This window comes from Olea europaea, chromosome 6, assembly GCF_002742605.1.
Source record: "Olea europaea var. sylvestris chromosome 6, O_europaea_v1, whole genome shotgun sequence".
NCBI classification, from domain to species: domain Eukaryota; kingdom Viridiplantae; phylum Streptophyta; class Magnoliopsida; order Lamiales; family Oleaceae; genus Olea; species Olea europaea.
In genome coordinates, this window is record NC_036242.1 from 6183352 (window position 1) to 6204579 (window position 21228).

At 32.0% G+C, this 21228-nt stretch overlaps 2 protein-coding genes across 4 annotated transcripts; both read left to right on the forward strand.

The window, feature by feature from the left end:
- The first annotated feature begins 8989 nt into the window (after positions 1-8989).
- On the forward strand, positions 8990-12081 carry LOC111395640 (zinc finger MYM-type protein 1-like). 3 transcript variants are annotated; one of them, XR_002702828.1, is made up of 4 exons: positions 8990-9099; positions 9594-11494; positions 11600-11690; positions 11841-12081. XR_002702828.1 is itself a non-coding variant. In XM_023021728.1 (3 exons), the coding sequence occupies exons 2-3, from the start codon at positions 10551-10553 to the stop codon at positions 11613-11615; spliced, it is 960 nt and encodes a 319-aa protein (XP_022877496.1). In that variant the 5' UTR covers positions 8990-9099; positions 9594-10550; the 3' UTR covers positions 11616-12081. The 3 variants fall into 3 exon arrangements, 2 of the variants coding, with proteins under 2 accessions (XP_022877496.1, XP_022877497.1); XM_023021728.1 differs by having other exon boundaries at positions 11600-12081; XM_023021729.1 differs by lacking the exons at positions 11600-11690; positions 11841-12081 and having other exon boundaries at positions 9594-11538.
- Positions 12082-14895: 2814 nt separating this feature from the next.
- Positions 14896-18733, forward strand: LOC111395643 (paired amphipathic helix protein Sin3-like 2). Its single transcript, XM_023021731.1, has 2 exons — positions 14896-16554; positions 18649-18733. The coding sequence occupies exon 1, from the start codon at positions 15578-15580 to the stop codon at positions 16538-16540; it is 963 nt and encodes a 320-aa protein (XP_022877499.1). The 5' UTR covers positions 14896-15577; the 3' UTR covers positions 16541-16554; positions 18649-18733.
- The last annotated feature ends 2495 nt before the right edge of the window (positions 18734-21228 follow it).

The window sequence follows — 21228 nt, forward strand, 5'->3', positions numbered from 1 at the left end:
ATTTTGGCTTCGATTTTTTTCAACTTTTTTAACTAAATCAAACATGTGCTTATTATTCAAAATTGAGAGAAAGAGAGACGTGCGGGCGACAACTATTGGTCGATATATTTGGCTCTTGAACGCTTGATTAGTTGAGAACTTCAGGTTTTGTAGTAATGGAAACTTTTAGGATTGTTGTACGTTTTATGTTAAAAAAATTTAGATATTTTTTATTCGCTCATACAGTAAAACTACAGTGACCTTATCAAAATGTCATTTATGCAAGTTGAAGAAGAAAATTATATGATCTAAAAGGATTACATACTTTCATCAATTTTGTCTAATTTGACAAGCATGTCCAAATGACTTGAAATTTATGCAAAAAGGAGAGAGTGCCTAGATGGACTCGACATTCTCTTTAAATTTTCCTAATTTGGCACTTTTGAATAGAATATAGTGACACAAATACACAAATTAAAAAGCAAAGACAGTTTTAATTTTAAAAAAATTGGAAAGAAGGCTAAATCTTCTTCCTAATGACAATTTAGATAAAAACTATTCAACCCTCTTCACTTGTGAACCTTGAAGATGGCGCTCTTAAGATTTGAGAACGGGTGAGGTCTCATTTATACTTCTGGAAAAGGTCAGGGACCCTCTCCGCAATTTTCCCATTTCCATTTGATGTGGTATTGAAGTTTTAACATTTTTCCCATCTCTACACCAACTTCACAATTTAGTCACAATATTCATCAACCATTTGACTATCAATATTTTTCACTCGACCTGGTCTCTCCATGTTTTTCAGTTTTGGAAAATTTTCCAAGAATCTAGAGCTTGTAAAGCTGTAATTACTAATAGATCGAGTAGATTTTGAAGTTAATGACATAGTGACTAATATGGAACTAAAATATAATTTTGACTTAAAATTTCTCTGTGATTTTATTAGGTAAAATGTGTTTTTTCCGTCTCTATATGACATTACAATTACGTCACTATTCGATCTTTAGATTAATTGATATAGATGTAGACAAACATGTTCCACATCTACTACATCTTATTCATCACCTTGTTAAGCAAGATCACCTAACCAATAGAAGTAGATAAACATAATTTCATGCAAGTTTTATAGCGGTTGAGGATCCATTTGCGCTTTTTGAAAATATTAGGAACCCAACTGCAATTTTCCTATTTTATTTTACTTTTCTTCTCTTTCAGTTTACTAAAGTTAAATGGTAGAGTTGTCATTTTTGTCATTTTGTGCGACATTAACAAAAAAATGGATGGAAATCGTTAGGAGGTAACATTTGTGCAGACGAAAAGGTTGAGATGCAAATGAATAAAAATTAAATGGAATGAACATGTTGAAGATGCACAATGTTATTTATCTTAAAACTAGTTGCTGTCACGTGCGATGCACGAGTTTTGTATTTATGATATTTTTATTAGCGTATGAATGGTAGTTTTTTGGAATGTTTTTGAAGAAATCAAGGCTATCAACATTTAGGAACGTTGGTTAAAATTTATATAATCAAATGAAAAGACTAGGTTGTAGAGAAGAAAAGATGCTGAAAATATACAAATGATTGTAAAGAAAAGATTAACACATTTATATCAATTTTCCCATGATGAAAGAAAAATTTCGGTACATGTTAACGGCTTTTACAATCTCACAAGAGCATTCTATCCCAGCTAGATTGACAAAAAATATACGTGAATAAGAAATGAATGGGGTTACATTAATTGTTTTCCAGGTATAGTTGACACATTTGATATTTTTCAACGTTTAACACGATCTATATGATTGAGTTCAACTTGAAGATTATGTTTGAAAAATAGATGGAAGATACTCCAACTTTAGCACAAGTCCAGATAACCAAAAGGCTCTTCAAACTACAGTCCAACAAAGCACCATCATCTATTCCTTACCCACATAACACATCGTCAAATGCTTCCATGTCTTGGTCTATACCAATATAGAGATAAAACATGACGAAATTGTGAATAGATTAGAGAAAAAGAAAGAGGAAGACAAGGAATTAATACAGCAGCATATAGTACTATGATAAATGAGTATTTTAGTTAACAATTTGTGAAATTTACGAAGGTCGAATAAATTTATTTTGCAGAAAAGAGGATTCTAGACAAAAATATATTTCTATTAGTTCAATTAGAATGGTAACAAGGTGGAAATAATTTAGCACATGCGATGAAAACTGATACACAAGTAGCATAAATAGGAGGGAAAAAGCTAGACCAATGCATCTACAAAAATGAAGATCATTCTAATTAAATTAGTCTCGCGTCTTTAGTACACTTTCTAAGTTCAAGGAACTGGCGTAAAAGAAATTATCATTGGTATGAACTGTATAATTCATGAAGTAATATTATTCACCTGCTCAATCTCAAAAATTTAATTAAGTTGCCACCATTGTTGTTATAGGAATTATGTCGTCCTCAAAGAAAAATAAAATTTTACACACGAGTATAGCAACAATATAACAAGTACTATTGACCTCAATTCGTCTTTTCTATAGGGTGAGTCGCCAAAGGCTTCTTTGTTCAAATTATTGAACGTCAAAGCAGACAAAGATGCAAATATACCTACACAAACAATATGTAAATGTAGAAAGAAAAAAGTAATGATTGTCACTAAATAAAGTCGGATGTATATTTGAAAAAGCCAACTTTATTAAGACTTATATAAATCTAACAGAGGGACCCGCCCTTAAAACAACATATCCAATCTTCGAAAAGTTAAATGTTGCTTACCCATAATACCTTGCATATTGAATCCTTTACTCTAGTCAGAATGTTGTCTAACTTTTTTGTTCCAGACTTTCTCAAAATCGACAACTTCATCTAAAAAGAACAAAATTACTTGAATGTGAACTGAAAGTTACAAAAATAAAAAAGTCATGTAACAATAATACATACAATCTAGATACAATATTTATACTAATTGACCTGAATCACCTCATTCAACCAAATAGGCATATTTAAATTATATATCCTCTTCATTCTTCGTCTTTCTACACAACAATCTAGTTCCTAGCTCTGAAATAAAGTCTCATAATAGTTCTATTTAAAAACATAAATATATATTTTAGTATGGAACTTAAAAATTTCGTTAGGTCCATAAAGATCCAATCATAATTCAAATTGTTAAAATAAGTTCTTTATCATTCCCATTATGGGCACATGTTCCAAATTTCACTATGATCAACTATTAAATAAAGATGTTAAGTTGCCCAAACGAACTCATACCAAGCAAAGATTTTAAAAATCATCAAAAAACTTTCTAACAAAAATTATCATAAATCACAAAAGAGAGAGAGAGAGAGAGAGAGAGAGAGAGAGAGAGAGAGAGAGAGAGAGAGAGCTACAAAATCCAGTGAAGTATAAACATTCAAACAATCACACCAACTGATCAATTGCAAACTCCATCCGTTACCAAAAATAAATAAATAAATAAATAAAAATAAAAATAAAGGAAACCCCTAAATATCTTATGATCAAACTCTAAATAAAGAAAGAACAAAAATTATGAAGAAACGAAACTAAACCATCATTAAAGCTTAGTGCATTATGATACATGTCAAGTAATATAAATCATTACTAAAAAACAAAATTACAAAAACTTCTCACAAATTAAATTAAATGAATCAGACATCCACTAAACATACACAACTTCCTTCTTGTATTATCACAAAGAAATAAAGTAATTATATCCAAAAATAGTGAAGAAAAAGAATAGTTACCTGCGAGACGACAAGAATTGCTTAAATAATTTAGTGCACATCTCCTTCAACAATACATGAACCCATTGAAAAAACAAACAATTAAATCTATTGTAAATACCAGACAACATTGAAATCAAAGAGAAACAGTGATCTCATTAAAATAAGATTCCCCAACATAAGTGACACGATAAAAGAATAAAATAAAGTACCAAAGACGAAAAATTATACATTTAAATATTAGAAAATTAAGCAAAAGAAGAACACACAATATGGAATGAGCCAAAACTACTTGTAGAAATTGGGTGAGCCACAAAGAATTCCATCTTCATAATGCCTGCTAAAAATGAAAGTGTGTGCAACATTTCATTTTCTGCATTGAGACTAAAATATAGGAAAAATTCTCCTGGCTTGTGCAATCACAGAAGACAACGAAAAGTCAAGATAGAGTTCTCGTCAAAAACACAAAAGTAATTACCTTCCAAAACCAGGGCAATGTCCCAAAGTAAAAAAATTGTAGAGTCCATAAGTATAATTACAAGCTCGTGAACAAAACGGAAATGGCTGAAGTTCGAAAATAAAAACCAATAACTATAGACACAAGATTTTTCAAACTTCTATTGGCTGATTAATCCCATCAGAGGTTTTAGAATTGTTGGTAACTTTAGAACACTATGCTAAGGTAAGTCAAAAAATTTACACAAATATCATAATTCTTGAAATGGTTCGAAGCAAAATAAATGTAGGAACCAGAAGTCAAAACAAGATATAGAATAGAAAATCAAGAATATAAATTATAACAATGTATATTCCCCAACCAAAGGAAAAAGCTAGAAATAAGCAGCCACGCAGCAAGCATAAATAGAGGAACAAGCATTTAAATTAAGAGGCAACAAAAGAGAGGAATTACAAAAGTAAACAATGAATCAATAAAAAAAAATTGAACTTCGAATTGATAATCAAAGAATTATGTCGAAATACCATGATGTTGAAAATGTCCAAAATTAAATGCAAAAGAAGTGTTGATCGTTACAAAATGAACATTGGCACTTTGATTTACATGGACTTTATCTGATCCTACCTCATTAACTCGGAGATAGGTACCATTGAGTAGAAATCTTCCTCATATAGTTGTTCAATAAGTATCTGACACGATTGATTATACTGATTAGATTTATTAAGACAGGAATTCTTTTGTAAAAGTTCTTTTCCAATGCATACTTTTTTATGGGTTTCAATACATTAAATTTTTTACATATTTTCGTTACCAGAAGTGTGCCTATAACAATTTGGTAGTCATCTTCACATATTATGTTGCGTGATAAACATGTTTTAAGCGTTGATACCCTAAACAAACAGAAATCAACAGCCAACAACCTATTACAAATTTACTGACAACTCATTATAAACAATCAACTGAAAAAATCTAAAAATTCAAAAGAAATAAATCTTCAACCCAAAAAATGGAAACACTTAAGGCAAAATAGATCTTAACAACAAAAAGAATAGTCAATTAAATGATGAAGAAGGAAGATTTCTATCCAAAACCATCAAGAATCAACTAAGAAAATGAATTTATTTCAAAAATCTTACCTGGCGGAGTGGCACCACTACTAGCTTCAATTCCATCAACTTAAGAATAGAATGGAACCCTATACGCTAATATAAAAAAAAAAAAAAAAAAAAAGGTTAGTTGATACACATACAAGATTTTAACCTAAAATCATCAAGAATAAATAGATAAAATGAAATGTTTACAAAAAGAAAATAACCCTAAATCTAAGAAAATATTAAATCGACATACTTCATGTCGCCAATCACTAATTTCTGGGTAAATTTTCCACTTTTTTGGGGAAGGTTTTAGAAAACTTGGAACGCAGACAAAGAGAAAAATGTCGAACACAAGACCAATAAGGCTAAAGGAAATGGAATAACCATTTACAAAAAGAGAAAAATGAAGGTTTGAGGATTCTAATTCTACATGTATAAATCTCAATATTCCACAATTTTTTTGGGTTCTTCTGAAGAATTTCGAACAAAGGACGGAAATTTTGGGAAAGAAAGAGTTGGAAAAGGCTAAAGAAAGAAGAGAAATGTTGCTTGTGTCAGATGAAAATTTGAAAAATGGATAGCAATAAGACCAAAGAAGAAGTTTGCGTGTCTGAGAAGAAAAAAGCAACAATAGGAAAGCAAATAAAAAAGGGCATCATTTTGGAAGGGAATTAAATCACTATTGCATGTACAGTAAACCTTGATTGAATTTTTTTTTATATAGTAGGGAAAAAAATGGGAAGAAAGAAGAAGATTTGCTTTGTTGAAGTGGACAACACGTTTTGACCAAGATGACACCATATTTGTACAGTAAAATGGGATTTGGTTACTATTGCATCTACAATGACCCTTCATTGCCTTTTTTTATTTAAGGTTAGATTTAATCAACTCTCTTGAGCAAAGAACATTTTTAAGTTTTTTACGTTACAAAGAGTACTAGGTTATCACTATTTCAATCAACTTAGTTGCATTATCTACATAATATAATTCTTTTGAACATTATTTTTACAATTGCATTCACCTTAATTTGTTCTAGTTTCGTGTTATCATATTTCCAGTTTAATGTCTCCTGGTTTCAGAGCTCGCGAGTTGAAGGAGACTTAATAAATTTAAATGTTTATAATTACTATCCAAAGGAGAGTTCATAAATCTAGAAGTTCTAAAAGCCCATAGTCTCGTCGTAATCTTTACAAATGAATCCAAATGTTGACTTAGAAATGTGGTGCCTTCACTCATATTATTTGCAAGACCAATACTAGGAATAATTTTCTCCGACGATATCATAGAATCACCTACTAACTTTTCCAATTATCTTAAAAGTGTATTTGAAAGTTGGAACAAAAACTCTTTATTCTTAACCTGATTTCCTCTAGCTTTGTGGACCAAGCTTACTCTAATTTATGTGTGAGGATTGATTTTTCCTATTTATGTGTGCATGAAGCTTAATTTTTCTACCTTTAGCGGGTAAGAACTTTTCACCGCTAATATAGCAAGAGAATCTTAATTAGAATTGATTTTCTATTTTCAATGAGAGATAAAAACTTTCTACTGCTTTCCACTGAGGTAAGAGATCAATTATATGGGTATAATGGCCGTTTGGCCTTCTATATTCTTCAATAACATTTTTGTTAAAGTCCTGCATGGCATCCAGAATTTGCATTTAGCTTTAATTTGTAGCTTTTATAACATGATTCAGTAATACTTGCTCCAATTGATCATTATCCCAATTTACAAACGGTCCAAATCTGTTAACGGATAATTCCATACTTTATATAAAGGAAAATAATATAAGTACAGGGATCATTTGGCCCTATAGGCATATCACAAGGGTCAGCTGGCTTCCTAGCATGTACAAGGTCCATGTGGCAGCTATACGTGGAGCTTGGTTCTTATATAAATCATGATTGATATAAACCAAAGTGTAACTGAATTTGACAATTTGTCATTCGAAAAATAAAAAAAAATAAAAAAAAGGTTTTCTCTCGATATTTTTTTAAACTAAGCAAGTTCCAACCTTATTGCACACTTTGAAATGTACAAATTGCATTTACCTTTGTATATCTCCTTTGTCCAGAATCTAGATTATTCTAGGTTGATTTGACCTCATAATCTCCCTCTTGGTCCCTCCTTTTTTTATTATGTGTGTCTGACCCAAAAGCTTTTAGGTGTTGCAAATTATTCCTTGAAAAGTATTTATTTTAATCTAGGTCCCCAAGTTTTTGGAATATTCCAAATGGTCCCTGAACTATTATAAGTTACAAACAGAACCCCAAACTTTTTGTTTGATTCCAATTGGTCACTGAATTTTAAATATTACACATTATAGCCCCTAGAATTTCAATTTCTTTCATAAATCAGACCCTATTCTCTCTGGTAGCATCAAATTGGTCCTTATGTTTACTATTTTATGCAAGTTAATCCTTGGCATTTTCTACTTCTGATAACTTAGTCCTTGAACCATCTAGAACCAAAAATACATCCTACAATGCTTCTTGTGGTGTACACTTATTTTCCATGTTATTTTTGTATCTTTTCCATTTTCATTACAACAATTCAAATTTAGCCCTTGTTTGAGCCTCCCTTTTTTTGGCCAAAATGCATTTTAGAATAGTGTGTTTGTTGAAGAATGTGTAGTTAAAAATAAAGAAAAAATTTTGGTTGCGTGTAAAATTATTTTATATAAGAATGTGTAGTTGAAAATGAGTTTTGAAAAAATGATTTTTTGAAAAAATGGGGACCAAGCATAGGCTTAAACTTGATGTCCTACTCGCCAAAGCGAAATTAGCCTCCTTTGAATGAGGGAGTTTCCCGATTTTGTTGTGATATTTTGACATATTATTCAATTCAAAATCAGTTCATTAGTCAGGTCATATAATTGTTAAGCTTTACGACTTTAACCTATGAGTTTTGTTTAGTGGTTTGTTTATGTTCAAAAGTTGATATTATTTATCCAAGTTTGAAATGGTTGATTGGGTCAAAATTTTCAATGGAATCATATACTTCTATTCTTCTCAAGATTTTTTTTTTTTAATGACAGGAGAACCCGCAGCCACTACATTTCGGGTGCGCACTGGATAAACCCTCTAGTTGACACAATAGCTCGCAAATCATGCTACCCAGGTAAAACGTATTAGGCAAGCCTTGTGCGACAGGCTCGACTGAGAATGTGTTGGTAAGGGGAATTGAACTCGCGACCAAAGACCTTTGCGCTCATCTAGTCCACAAACTCGCCCACCCCATGCGGGACTATTCTTCTCAAGATTTTTTTTTTATTGAAAGAACGGTACCACTTTATCTATGTTTATTTGAAGTGATTGGAGGAACTGTAAAGGCACTAAAAGTGATAGTCCAATGGACTAGCAATGAGGTTGGGGAATCCCTCTCTATCGCCATTCGACAAGAAATTTTTAGCTGGGATAGTAATTAACGTATTTTCATTTGTCTTCCTTTTAGGTATATTTGTTTCTGAGTATAATTTTTAAATTTTTATTATAATTAAATTAAAAAATAATATAAATAATAAGTGTTGGGAGGGAAATGCGGGATAGGGAAACATTTTTCCCTCTAATTTTTACCTTGTCCTCCTTTATTTTAATTAAAAATAAAGATAAAATGTCGGGGAAAAAATGGAAAGAAAAAATTGGGAATGAACTGCAGCTATGACAATAAGTTGGGGTCCAAAGGCACAAATATCTTCACTAAATTGAAACAAAAACCTCTTTCCCTCTGAGGTCTCGTTCTTCATAGTTCATTCTCTATTCTTGCTAAAACCCTATATTGTACAGCTGAAAACAAAATAGCAACTCGTCGGACGCTCCCAGCTCTTTCATCGGTAAATTCCCTTTTCTCCTTTAACAACATCAATCCACAATTTTATGAGTTAACCCTAAATTAGAACACTGACTAAATGCATAAAATGCACGTGTTGGTCCTTAGTCAAGATTTCTAGCAATCAGGGTCCTTTTGGGTATCTTTTTTCTGTTGATTCTCTTTTTTCTTTAACTGGTTTATGGGAATTAACATTATAGTTCAACTGTGTGAATGTATTTGGAATTGCTCGTTTAGTGTTCTAGAATTCATTTTTACTGCTTGTGGAGTAACTAAGTGAAGGAAATAGAAGTTAATTTAGTGGCATATATAATGTGGGTTCTTTTGAACAGAGTTTATTGGGCTTACTGTGTTTATGTATAATTTGATGTGAGCATATTTAATTGAGCTGATTATTACTGGCATGTTTAATTCGAGTTCTGTTAATCATATAAATGGTTAATTTTTGTTTATTATGGACATTTTAGTTGAAGTGAGTTTGCTCTTTTTGACATGTAGGAAGTTATGGAGAGATATTTTAAACGAAAATCTCCATTCTCTACTGAAGAAAATGATGATGTAGAGAAATCAAGGAAAGATATAATTAAAGGAGCACGCGTGCTAGCTGGTTCTCGGACGCTTTTGAGTGTATCAATTGATTGTGTTCGGTTTCTCACACGACAAGGGCTTGTATTCGATGATGATGAATTTGTAGCTTCAGAAGATCAACGCGACTTTATTCAACTTTTGCAGTGTCTGGCCGACCAAAATGCTGAGATTAAGGCTATTATGGAAAATGCTCCTGAGAATCTCGTTTTAATATCACGTGATATTCAAAATGATATTGCAAGTGTTGCTGCTGTTGAAACGCTGAGTTTTATTATTGAAGTATTGGTGATGCCTTATTCTCAATTCTACTTGATAAGTCTCCCGATGTCTCACAAGAGGAGCAAATGTCTATTGTGTTGCGTGAACAACACTGGATGTGTAGTTGAACGTTTTATGGGTATTGAACACGTTTCTAGTGCCACATCTCTCTCACTTAAGGCTTCCATAGATAAATTATTCTCTAGATACGGGTTGAGTATTTCTCGATTGAGAGGACAAGGTTATGATGTGACTAGTGATATTCAAGGTGAGTTTAATGGTCTCAAAGAACTTATTTTGAAAGAGAATCCATGTGCTTTTTACGTTCATTGCTTTGCTTATCAACTTGAACAAGCTCTTGTAGATGTTGCAAAGAATCATATGGAGACTGGATCGCTATTCAGTTTGGTTTCTAGGATGGTGAATATTGTCGGAGTATTGTCTAATCGTTGTGATCTTCTTAGAGAGAAACAAGCAGCCATAATTTCAAATGCACTCCAGAACAGTGAGATTTCAAGTTGACAAAGTCTCAATCAGCATAGTACCGTTAATTCTCCTCATGATGCACATTGGGGATCACACTATGGTACTTTGACCACTTTGATTACCATGTTCTCACCTATACGTGATGTCCTTGAAATGATTATTGATATTGAATCATGTCGTGATCAAAGATTTTGGGCAAAATATTTATCAGATGGGATGCCTTCATTTGACTTTGCATTTAGTCTACATCTCATGAGAACTATTTTAGGAATTTCCAATGAGTTGTCGAAGGTATTACAAAGGAAAGATAAAGATATTGTCAATGCCATAAGTTTAGTGAAAGTATGTAAACAACAACTCCAAGTGATGAGGGAGAATGGGTGGGATTCTCTTTTGGAACAAGTATGTTCTTTCTGTCAAAAGCACGATATTGATGTTCTGAACATGGATGGGACGTTTATACATCAAGGTCGCTCAGGGCGGAATACTAAAGAAATGACAAAGTTGCATTACTTCCGCGAGGGTTTATTCTATGATGTCATTGATATGCAACTTCAAGAGTTGAATGATCGATTCACTGAGATAAATAATGAGCTGCTACTTTGTGTAGCATGCTTATGCCCCAACGATTCATTCTCGGCTTTTGATAAGGAAAAGTTACTTCGCCTTGCTCAGTATTATCCAAAAGATTTTTCACCAACAGAGTGCATGAAGCTTGATGATCAACTTGAAAGTTATATCATTGTTATGCGCTCTAGCAAAGAGTTCGAAGAATTATGGGGCCTAAGTAATCTTTCAAAGAAGTTGACTGCAACTAAGAAAAATGAAGCGTATCCATTAGTTTACAAGCTTGTGAATTTGGCATTAATTCTTCCCATTGCTACTCCTACAGTTGAAAGAGTCTTGACTGCAACTAACATTGTGAAGGCTCGATTGCGCAATAAAATTGGAGATCGGTGGATGAATGACAACTTAGTTGTATATACTGAAAACGATGTATTCCAAAAAATAGACGATGATGTCATTATGCGTGGTTTCCGAAGTGTGAAAACCTGTTGGGAACAATGGTAAATTGTTGTGACATTTTTAATATTATTTTGTTATTGGCTTATTTTCCAAAGTCTTTAGCCCCTACTGAACCCCATTCTAACTCCACCCCTGATAATGCCAAGGGATTCACATAAATAGACACAAATTCAGGAGACCAGTCATGGAAAGTAAACAGCAGGGGAACATGAGTCAGCAAGAACACGTTGAAAACCTGTAAGATTCTATTGCTTTTATTACGTATTCGAGATCAGTTAGATTGTTATTTGAAGAAAGTTGTTAAAACAGTAAAGTAGAAAAACACTAGCAGCAGAGTCGCATCGGTTGCTATAGGAAATGGTGTTTAAGGTTTTCCTGCTCTTGCAGAAATTAAGAAAGAGAAGTGGCAAGGTTTTCACACTTCCAAAATGGACAGATAGGGGACTCTTTTGAGGTAAGACTTCCTAGAACTTATACTGAGTTCTTCTACATGTGGAAGTAAAATAGGAGTGGGCGTTGTGAGTTCAAAACCTGCCAATATCGGGTTTGTGAAACGTCTGTATCCTGAAAATGTGATTTGAACATTGGCTTTAGGACCCTGAAAGGTTGCACCTGCTTCTTCTTTGAATTGCCTAGCAGTTCGTTACTATTATTTTATTATTTTTATTTAGGAATAAACATATATCGTCCCTATCTAGTAACTTAAAATTTTGGATGAGAAGGTGACCATGGTATTGGAGTTGGGTAAAGAACCTTGATTCACCGATCATTTATGTAAATTGTGCACTTGACTTACCTTTGACGAAACAATGCGCGACCTGCACAGGAAGGGCTGTTTGAATATATATTTTAGATGAATGTACCTGGCTCATTCTAAAGGAACTCGAAGAATTTCCAAGAACCAGAAGATAAATTAGGTTGAATGACCAAAATGACATAAGAAATTGTTATCACTGTCCAATCTAAATGTTTAGCATGATATATATAGTGACAGTAACAACAAATTTAGATGTAATGACTCAGATGAGCAAAGCATAATTAATAGCTTAAGAAACCGACCAATGGATATAAACAAGTTTTGACAGAAGAAAATCCATTTATTTAGAAATATTTCTGTAATAGTCCTGTCATTCACAAGAAAGTAGAAGTCTATAGTTGATTTTAAATTAGGCAACTTCTGCTTCCCATTTCCATTTCATCAACACATTGTTGCAACGTAAATTTTGTTTGTAAGAACATGTGTAGTGCCTATTTATTTAACTATTACACTGTATCGTGCCAATTAGGAATCGTTTGGTATGAAATTTAAAAAGTTAAAAAGCAGCTTTTAATTTTATGAAGCTATTTTTAAACATTTTTGGATAATTTTCTGAAAGTACTTTGTTTGACTAGAAATCTTTTAAAGGAAATAGATTTAAAGTAACTTATTTAAGAAACTCTTTTATTAGAAGCAGAATTTAAAAAATTAAATAAATAAATACTGCCAAAAGGACCTTACTATTCATATGCTTCCTTTTTCTTTTCTTTTTTTTTTTCTTTACTGCGTAGTACTTTCATATGTACCAAATGCATCTTTGTATTGTCTTGAACCATTAGAAAATTATTAGAGACAAGTTTCGAGTAAATAATTTTGTGAGACAAATGAATTAGCTGGCAATTGACCTAATAAATGAGAACGAACGTGGAGAAAGTGATACTATTGAGTTTGACGTGCGAGGGCGAATTTAGGACTTCGACTCAGTTAGGACGATCCTTGATCGTTGGATGTTGATTGTCGATAGTCAACAACTATATAGCGATGTCGTTTATTAATATTAAATTAAATAATATTAAATTTTCTTCGATCTATATATAAATACAATAAAACATAAAAATCGTATATTCTTATTGTATTATAGTTCAATGCAATCCGAAATAGTATAAATTACATGTTACATAAGACTTATTTGAATTATCAATACTTAACAAATCGTTTGCTTGACTAAAAGTAGTTGAGAGATTAGATACACCACTACAAGAACTAGAATGGGATTCAGTTGAAAAAAAATCATTCCATAATATGTATGAGAATTGAAAGTTAATTAAAGATTAAACGTAATTAAAATTACTTTTAAAATATAATTAAAGTTTCAATTTCCAATTCTCAACATCAATTCATCACAAATTATAAATTCCCCAATTTCTAATTTTCAATTTTTATAAATTACATATTCACATTTCACAATACTCAAATTAATTTTTAATATCATAATTTATAGTAAACAAATTCTCAAATAACATATAAATTAAAACTCAATACTAATAAGTAATATCTTATAAATTATTAAAGTATAAAATATTTAAAACGACAAAAACCAACAAAAAAAAAGTCATTGACTCGCTTGGAGTCTTAACATATATTATTTTGTTAATTTTAATTCAAAACTCAACTATTGCCATAATGGTTGAGCTTCTATTATCCTAAGTAGAGGTCGCAGGTTTGAATTCTTTCCTTAGGAAATTAATTTTGGTAAATATTGTAAAAATAAAAAATTTGTGCAATGAAATCGACAAGAAAGACTCGAACCAAAGACTCACAATAAATAATTGCAAGCTCTAACCAACTAGGCAAAAGAAGGATTTGAAAATAAGATGAACTGCCATTTATATAATCTAAAATTTTTATCTATTATCAAACAAAAAAAAAATCCCTGATGAATCCAGCTAGGATAGCTTCTATTATCCTAAGTAGAGGTCGCAGGTTTGAATTCTTTCCTTAGGAAATTAATTTTGGTAAATATTGTAAAAATAAAAATTTTGTGCAATGAAATCGACAAGAAAGACTCGAACCAAAGACTCACAATAAATAATTGCAAGCTCTAACCAACTAGGCAAAAGAAGGATTTGAAAATAAGATGAACTACCATTTATATAATTTAAAATTTTTATCTATTATCAAACAAAAAAAATTCCCTGATGAATCCAGCTAGGACGGCTACCTAGCTGGCCACCACCTAAATTCGCCCCTGCTAACGCGATGGATCCCAAAGAGTCAACAATTGTTATTATTATCAAGAATTTAAGTTAAATTAATATTTTGCTGTTCTGCTCTTAATTTTTGACTGATCTCTCTTATTAGCCTCAAATTATTCTCCATTCCCCTGCCCCCTCACCCATTTTCTTCTCATCTTTTAATTAAAATTGAGTATAAAAATGATTTTACCTAAAAAAATCTAGACATTGAAACTTAAATACCAATTTTATATAAAATTGAGAGGGTGTTTGGTAGGAATTTTTATGTGAAAATGCATTTTTGAATAGTAAATTGATGGGAAATGTGTGGTTGAAAAATAAGAAAAAATTTTTGATTTACGTGTAATATTATTTTAATAAAGAATATGTGGTTGAAAAGAAGAGAGAGAAAAATACATTTTGATAAAAATGGATGTCAAACAGGGCCTGAATATAGGGATGACAATCTTCTACCACATTGGTGAATTGGAAGGGAATATGCTCACTATCTCATCTCTTATTTATTTTATTTTATGCAGTACTAATAAAAAAAAAGTAATGTTAGAAAAATAAATAAATAAGTAAATGGATTCAAACCTGATTTTATCTTTTTGCCACTCCTAACTGAATTGTTCGTTCGTGCAGAGATTGATTGTGTACTAATTTAGAAGATTGAGACTCAACTTGCTCTTATTGAGTAGGTTGTGGACCATTTTAAACTCTGGAATAACATTGATGACCAACTATGCAATTCTCCCATTGTTTCAACTTTCAATTACGCCCTTATTATCCATCTATGACTCCTCGACGGATTTAGGCAACGAAAGTACAATAATTCAGGAGCCATTAAGGAATCCTTATTGAAGTAAGATTACTAGAAAATCTTAATCCCATTCTATTTTAGCATTGTTCAATTAGAACTCGACTTCATAAAATCCTATAAAATGAAATTCAGGATCAATTAAGGAAACCCTGTTGAAGTAAGATTATTAGAGAATCTTCTCACATTCTGATTTAGCCTTATTCAATTAGAACTCGACTTCATAAATTCCTATATATGTCTGAATATGGCAATTTCCAATTACAAATTATATTTTCTGTTCATGTCATTGCTATTCCTTTATTGAGAAATTATGGCGTTTAAACCCAATTTCGACAATGCCCTGTCGTTCGTTGATATTGTGAAGCAACGGTTTCACGATCAAGAAAGCATTTATCGGGAGTTTCGTTATCTTTGTGAAAGGCTCAGAAGAGAATTTACAGAGCCAGAAAGTGTAATTTCACAGGTGAAGAACTTGTTCAGCGGTCATCCGGATTTGATTTCACAATTCCTCAATTTTGTGCCAAAGATTTTACGGAGGGACAAAGATACTGCTGCTGCTTCTGCTTCTGCTTCAACAACGTCAAGAAATTCATCCGATGAGGTTGGAAGGGAAAAAACAAAATCCTGTATTGAATTTGTGAATTGGGTTGCGGAAACATTGCAGGATGATTACAAGTTTAAATCGTTTCTTGATGCTGTTAATGGTTTTCGGAAATACAAGGACATTGATCGGGTTCGTGAGAGGGTTTCTGTTATATTCAAGGATCACCCGGAATTGGATATTGAGTTTTCCAGGTTTTTACTGGATGCTGTGCTGCGGCAGATAACTGAATGTGAAGAAGTCCTGTTCGATTGTGAGGAAAAAATGTATGAATTTGACATGAAATATCATTCTTTGAAATCAAATATGGAGGCCGTGGATCGAATGGCAGAGGAACTGAAAAAAAATCAGAACGAGTCGACCTCCATTGAAGATTACCTAGCCACCGTAAAGTCGCGTCTGAATAAAAAGTACATGAAGCTTAATCAGGACCGCGAAAGGTCCAAGATAAAGTGCGCAAGAAATATGAAAGAAACCCATGAAAAGATAAACAATCTTATGGTTTCTGTCAAGAAAGCAAGTGCAAGTGCAAAGAGGTCGAGCACAGAATCAACACTTAAGGCTGAAGACAACAAGGAGAATACTTTCTCGGAGAATGAGGCGAATCCAATATCTGATCCCGAGCAAGTTCAGAGGGTTAAAAGAGTCAGAATAATATATTCTAAGGGTTGATCGTAAAAATTTATCTGTCAATGAATTATGTGAGATATTCGATCTATTATTGCACATTGTTAATGCAATTGTATACAACTCATTCTTGTGCAAATTGTACTTTTGATTTGTTCTAAGATAGTATTGTATTAAATTCTTTATTCTCCTTTATGTTCTTGTCTTGTCTTTCTTGGTTTTAGTCAGTCAAATTTTACATCTTTAAGTCATCATAATTATGCTGTAAGAGAGGAAGACATAAAAAAAAATCTCCCGCTTCTCCAGTTGTAGTTGAGATACTGCTACCCGCGAAAGACTCTCTCTCGATGGCTTTGCGTTAATTCTTCAGACCAGACCAGAAAATAGCAATCTGCTATCCTCTTAAGGTTTTACATTTTTCTTCGACATTTCATATCTTTCTTGGCATGTAAACAACATAATGAACTGGAAAAGAATCATAGAAATTTGCTGCATAATAGTTTTGCTTAATTTTAGCTTTCCAGTCCATGGATTAAGTAACCAGACAACCCTCAGCTCTGATCTTGCATAAATTTGTTAACTGAAGTAACTTATATAAATGAGATAAAGATTAGGGTATATTTGGAGGAATTTTCTACGTTTTTCTCGTATAAATAAATTGAGAATTGTGAAGGAATGTGTTGAATTTCCAGTCTCGGATACATTAATATTTATTAGGATCCTTTAAAAGTGGTCTTGCCCAAATCCACCTTCACCAAGAAAATTACTTGATGAAAAATAATTTGTAATTTCTTTCAGTTGTTTCTTTTGACAGAATCTTGTTTGAAAACTTTATGATAACTCCGGCTTTTCACCTAATACGAAGATGTGGATTTTGTTTGGTGGCCTAGATTCACAAAAGTTTTTCATGGCAAAGAAAGCAAAAGAATAAAAGAGACTTCAATGCAAAAGGTAACTTGTAAAGACCCCATCCCTACTGAAATCTCTCTTAGCCCATGTTTGATTTCGTTAAAGATCATAAATTTCGATGAAATATATGGTTAAAAAATTGATAAAAGTTGTGAATCCAAAGAAACGTGCTATTAAAATTAATTTTGATTTTGACTTTGATTTTTATCAACTTTTTTAACTAAATCAGACGTGCTTATTATTCAAAAGTGATAGAGAGAGACATGCCGGCGACAACTATTGGTTGATAACACTTGATTAGTTGGGAACTTTAGGTTTTGTGTTGATGGAAACTTTTAGGACTAGTGTATGTCTAATGTTAAAAAAAAAAAAAAAAAAAATTAGATATTTTTTATTCATTCATGCAGAATAATAGTGCCCTTATCAAAATGTCATTTATACAAGCATGTCCAGATGTCTCGAAATTTATGCAAAAATAAAAAATAAAAAAATGGAGAGAAATAGTGTCTAGATGGACTGGACATTCTCTTTAACTTTTCCTAATTTGGCAAGAATACTTGAATTGTTCAAAATTCGTTCAAAGAAGAAGTGAGATAATTTGGTAACACTTTTGAATAGAATATGGTGACGTAAATTAAAAAGTGAAGATAGTTTTAATTAAAAAAAAAAAAAAAAGAAAGAAGGAAAGCTAAATCTTCTGCCTAATGACAATTTAGATCAAAACTATTCAACCAGCTTCACTTGTGAACATTGAAGATGGCGCTCTTAAGATTTGAGAATGGGCGAGGACTCATTTATACTTCTTGAAAAGGTCAAAGACCCTCACCGCAATTTTCCCATTTCCATTTTATATGTTATTGAAGTTTTAACATTTTTCCCATATCTACACTAACTTCACAATTTAGTCACTATATTCATCAAGCATTCGACTGTCAATATTTTTTACTCGACCTGGTCTCTCCATGTTTTTCAATTTTGGAAATTTTTTCAAGAATCTAGAGTTTGTAAAGTTGTAATTACTAGTAGATCGTGCAGATTTTGAAGTTAATGACATAGTGACTAATATGAAACTAAAATATAATTTTGACTTAGAATTTCTACGTAATATTATTAGATAAATGTTTTTTTTTTTTTTTTTTTTTTTACGTCTCTACATAACATTACAATTATGCTACTATTTGATTTTTAGATTAATTGATATAGATGTTGACAACCGTCTTCAACATCTACTACATCTTATTCATCACCTAACCAATTGAAGTAGACAAACACAATTTCATGCCATTTTTACAGCGGTTGTCATGATCTATTTGCACTTTTTGAAAATATTAGGAACCCTTTCCTATTTTATTTTATTTTTCTTCTCTTTCATTTACTTAAGTTAAATGGTAGAGATGTCATTTTTGTCATTTTGTGCGGCATTGACAAAAAACTGGATGGAAATCGTTAGGAGGGAACATTTGTGCAAACGAAAAGGTTGGTAAATGCAAAGGAATAAAAATTAAATGGAATGAAAAAGTTGAAGACGCACAATGTAATTTATCTTAAAATTTAATCAACTCTCTTGAGCAAAGAATATTTTTAAGGAAATGAAGTTTAGTTTAAAATTTTCATATTTCTTTAACGTTACTAAGAGTACTAGGTTATCACCATTTCAATCAACTTAGTTGCATTATCTATATAATATAATTCTTTTGAACATTATTTTTGCTTGTAAGGTATGTTCCAATAAATCATGAATAAACTAGACCAAGAGCTTTGAACATTGACTTCAATATTGAGTGTATTGGGTCATTAAATTTTATTTTGTTCCTACTTGGTCACTAAACTTATATTTTATTTCAATAGAGTTACTGAATTTAAATATATTTTACAATTTTGATCATTCCATCCGTGTCTATTAGTTTTATTGACAAAAATTGTGATATGTCAATCTAGTTAGAAGCCGCATTTAACAAAACTACAATGTCACATTTTTCTTTTAGTTAAACTAATGGATATGACAAAATAATCAAAAGTTTGCATGTCAAAGCTTTATGGATGTAAATTCTTCTTAATAATAATATTAATTAATTGATTTCCATCAATAATAAATATAGGACCACCGGCATCTCACGAGTTTCCTGTTTGGGCGACTGATCAAACATTCTTTTTAGGAAAAATTGCAGCTGAGGCCCCAAATCTTAAAAACATTACCAGGCTTTTCCCAAATCTTTAATTTGTTGCAACCGTCACCCCGAATCTTTCGAAACGTTGCGGCAAAGGCCCTTTGGACGGTTTGCATCCAAATGTCTGTTAGTTGACTAAGAAATTTGACTTTGAACATATTTTTAATATTTTTAAAAGGCAAAATAGTAACTTTCCATTTATTACATTAAAAATAAGTTAGAAATTAAATTTGAAAAAATAAGAAATTAGAAAAAAAAAATACCCAATCGTCTTCTTCCCCCCACCTCAATATTTCTGCCTTCCAACAGCATTCATTTTCTCTCTATAAAATTCATGATCACGGTTTGATCCTCACATTTTCTATCTCTAAAATAAAAAGATTGAAATGGATGAATGAAAGATACAGAGAGAGAAAGAGACAATCAGGGTTTGTAGAGACAAATGAAAATGTAAAGACTTTGTCGGAGAGAAGCTTTGAAGTTCAATAGCTGCGATTCATTTCTGTACATTAAAAGTTTTAATTCTCTTGTCGTCCATGAGACAAAAACTGTCAAAGAATGAATTATAATCTTCTGTATGGATCATCGAATTACAGCTTACCTGTTTCAATTCGAACCATAGATATGTGTATTACATTTTGATTCTTTGTCTTCATATTTCTATGGGTTATACTATGATTTGGGTTTTTATGGTTGGGGATGGAGGTTGAGGTGGAGGTGGCTGTGGTCGGAAGGTAGAGATATTGGGTTTGGGTTGGGGTGGGGGGAAGAAGACGATTGAGTTTTTTTTTTTTTTTTTCTAATTTTTTTTTTTTTTCAAATTTAATTTCCAACATTTTTAACATAATAAATGGAAAGTTACTATTTTACCCTTTTAAAAATATTAAAAATATGATCAAAGTCAAATTCCTTAGTCAACTAACAGACATTTGGATAAAAACCGTCAAAAAGGGCCTTCGCCGCAACATTTTGAAAAGTTTGGAGTGATGGTTGCAACAAATTAAAGGTTTGAAAAATGTCTACTAATATTTTAAAGGTTTGAGGTCTCTGCTGCAATTTTTCCTTCTTTTTATCAGCCCATTTTTTAGGATTTTATCCATTGCTCAAATCTATCTATCATTTGCTTCAACCTATTATTTGCTTCAATACATTTTTAAGTAAGGGTGATTATATTCACATCACAATTTTTACTTTTTAACAATTATTAACTTGTCTTGTTTTCCTTATGATTGTGCACGGTACAATTTCCTTTTTCTCACATGGGAAACTTTTTCTCCTTCATCATGATACATGTTTTTCTTGATGCTAATTATGGTGTGGATGTTAATTCGGTTCGTCGACTCGAACAGTTCACGACTCGGTTCTAAAAAATCTCGAACGAGCTCGACTCACGACTCGTTGGAACCGAGTCGAGGTTCAGATCGAGCCTCATTTTCAAGTGTCGCCTCGAGCTGCCAGTTTGGTCCGTGTCCTAGAAATAAGGCAGCGATAGTCAAAGGCAGCCTACCATCGAAAAGGCCGAAAGGCAACCGCAAAAAGATAGTTGCACAACTGCCTATTTCAAAGGTTTTTGGCAGCTGTAAAAAGGCAGCTTTTGGCAGCTGTAAAAAGGCAGCTTACCTTTCAAAGCAGTTGCAAAGCTATACCCCCAAAAAA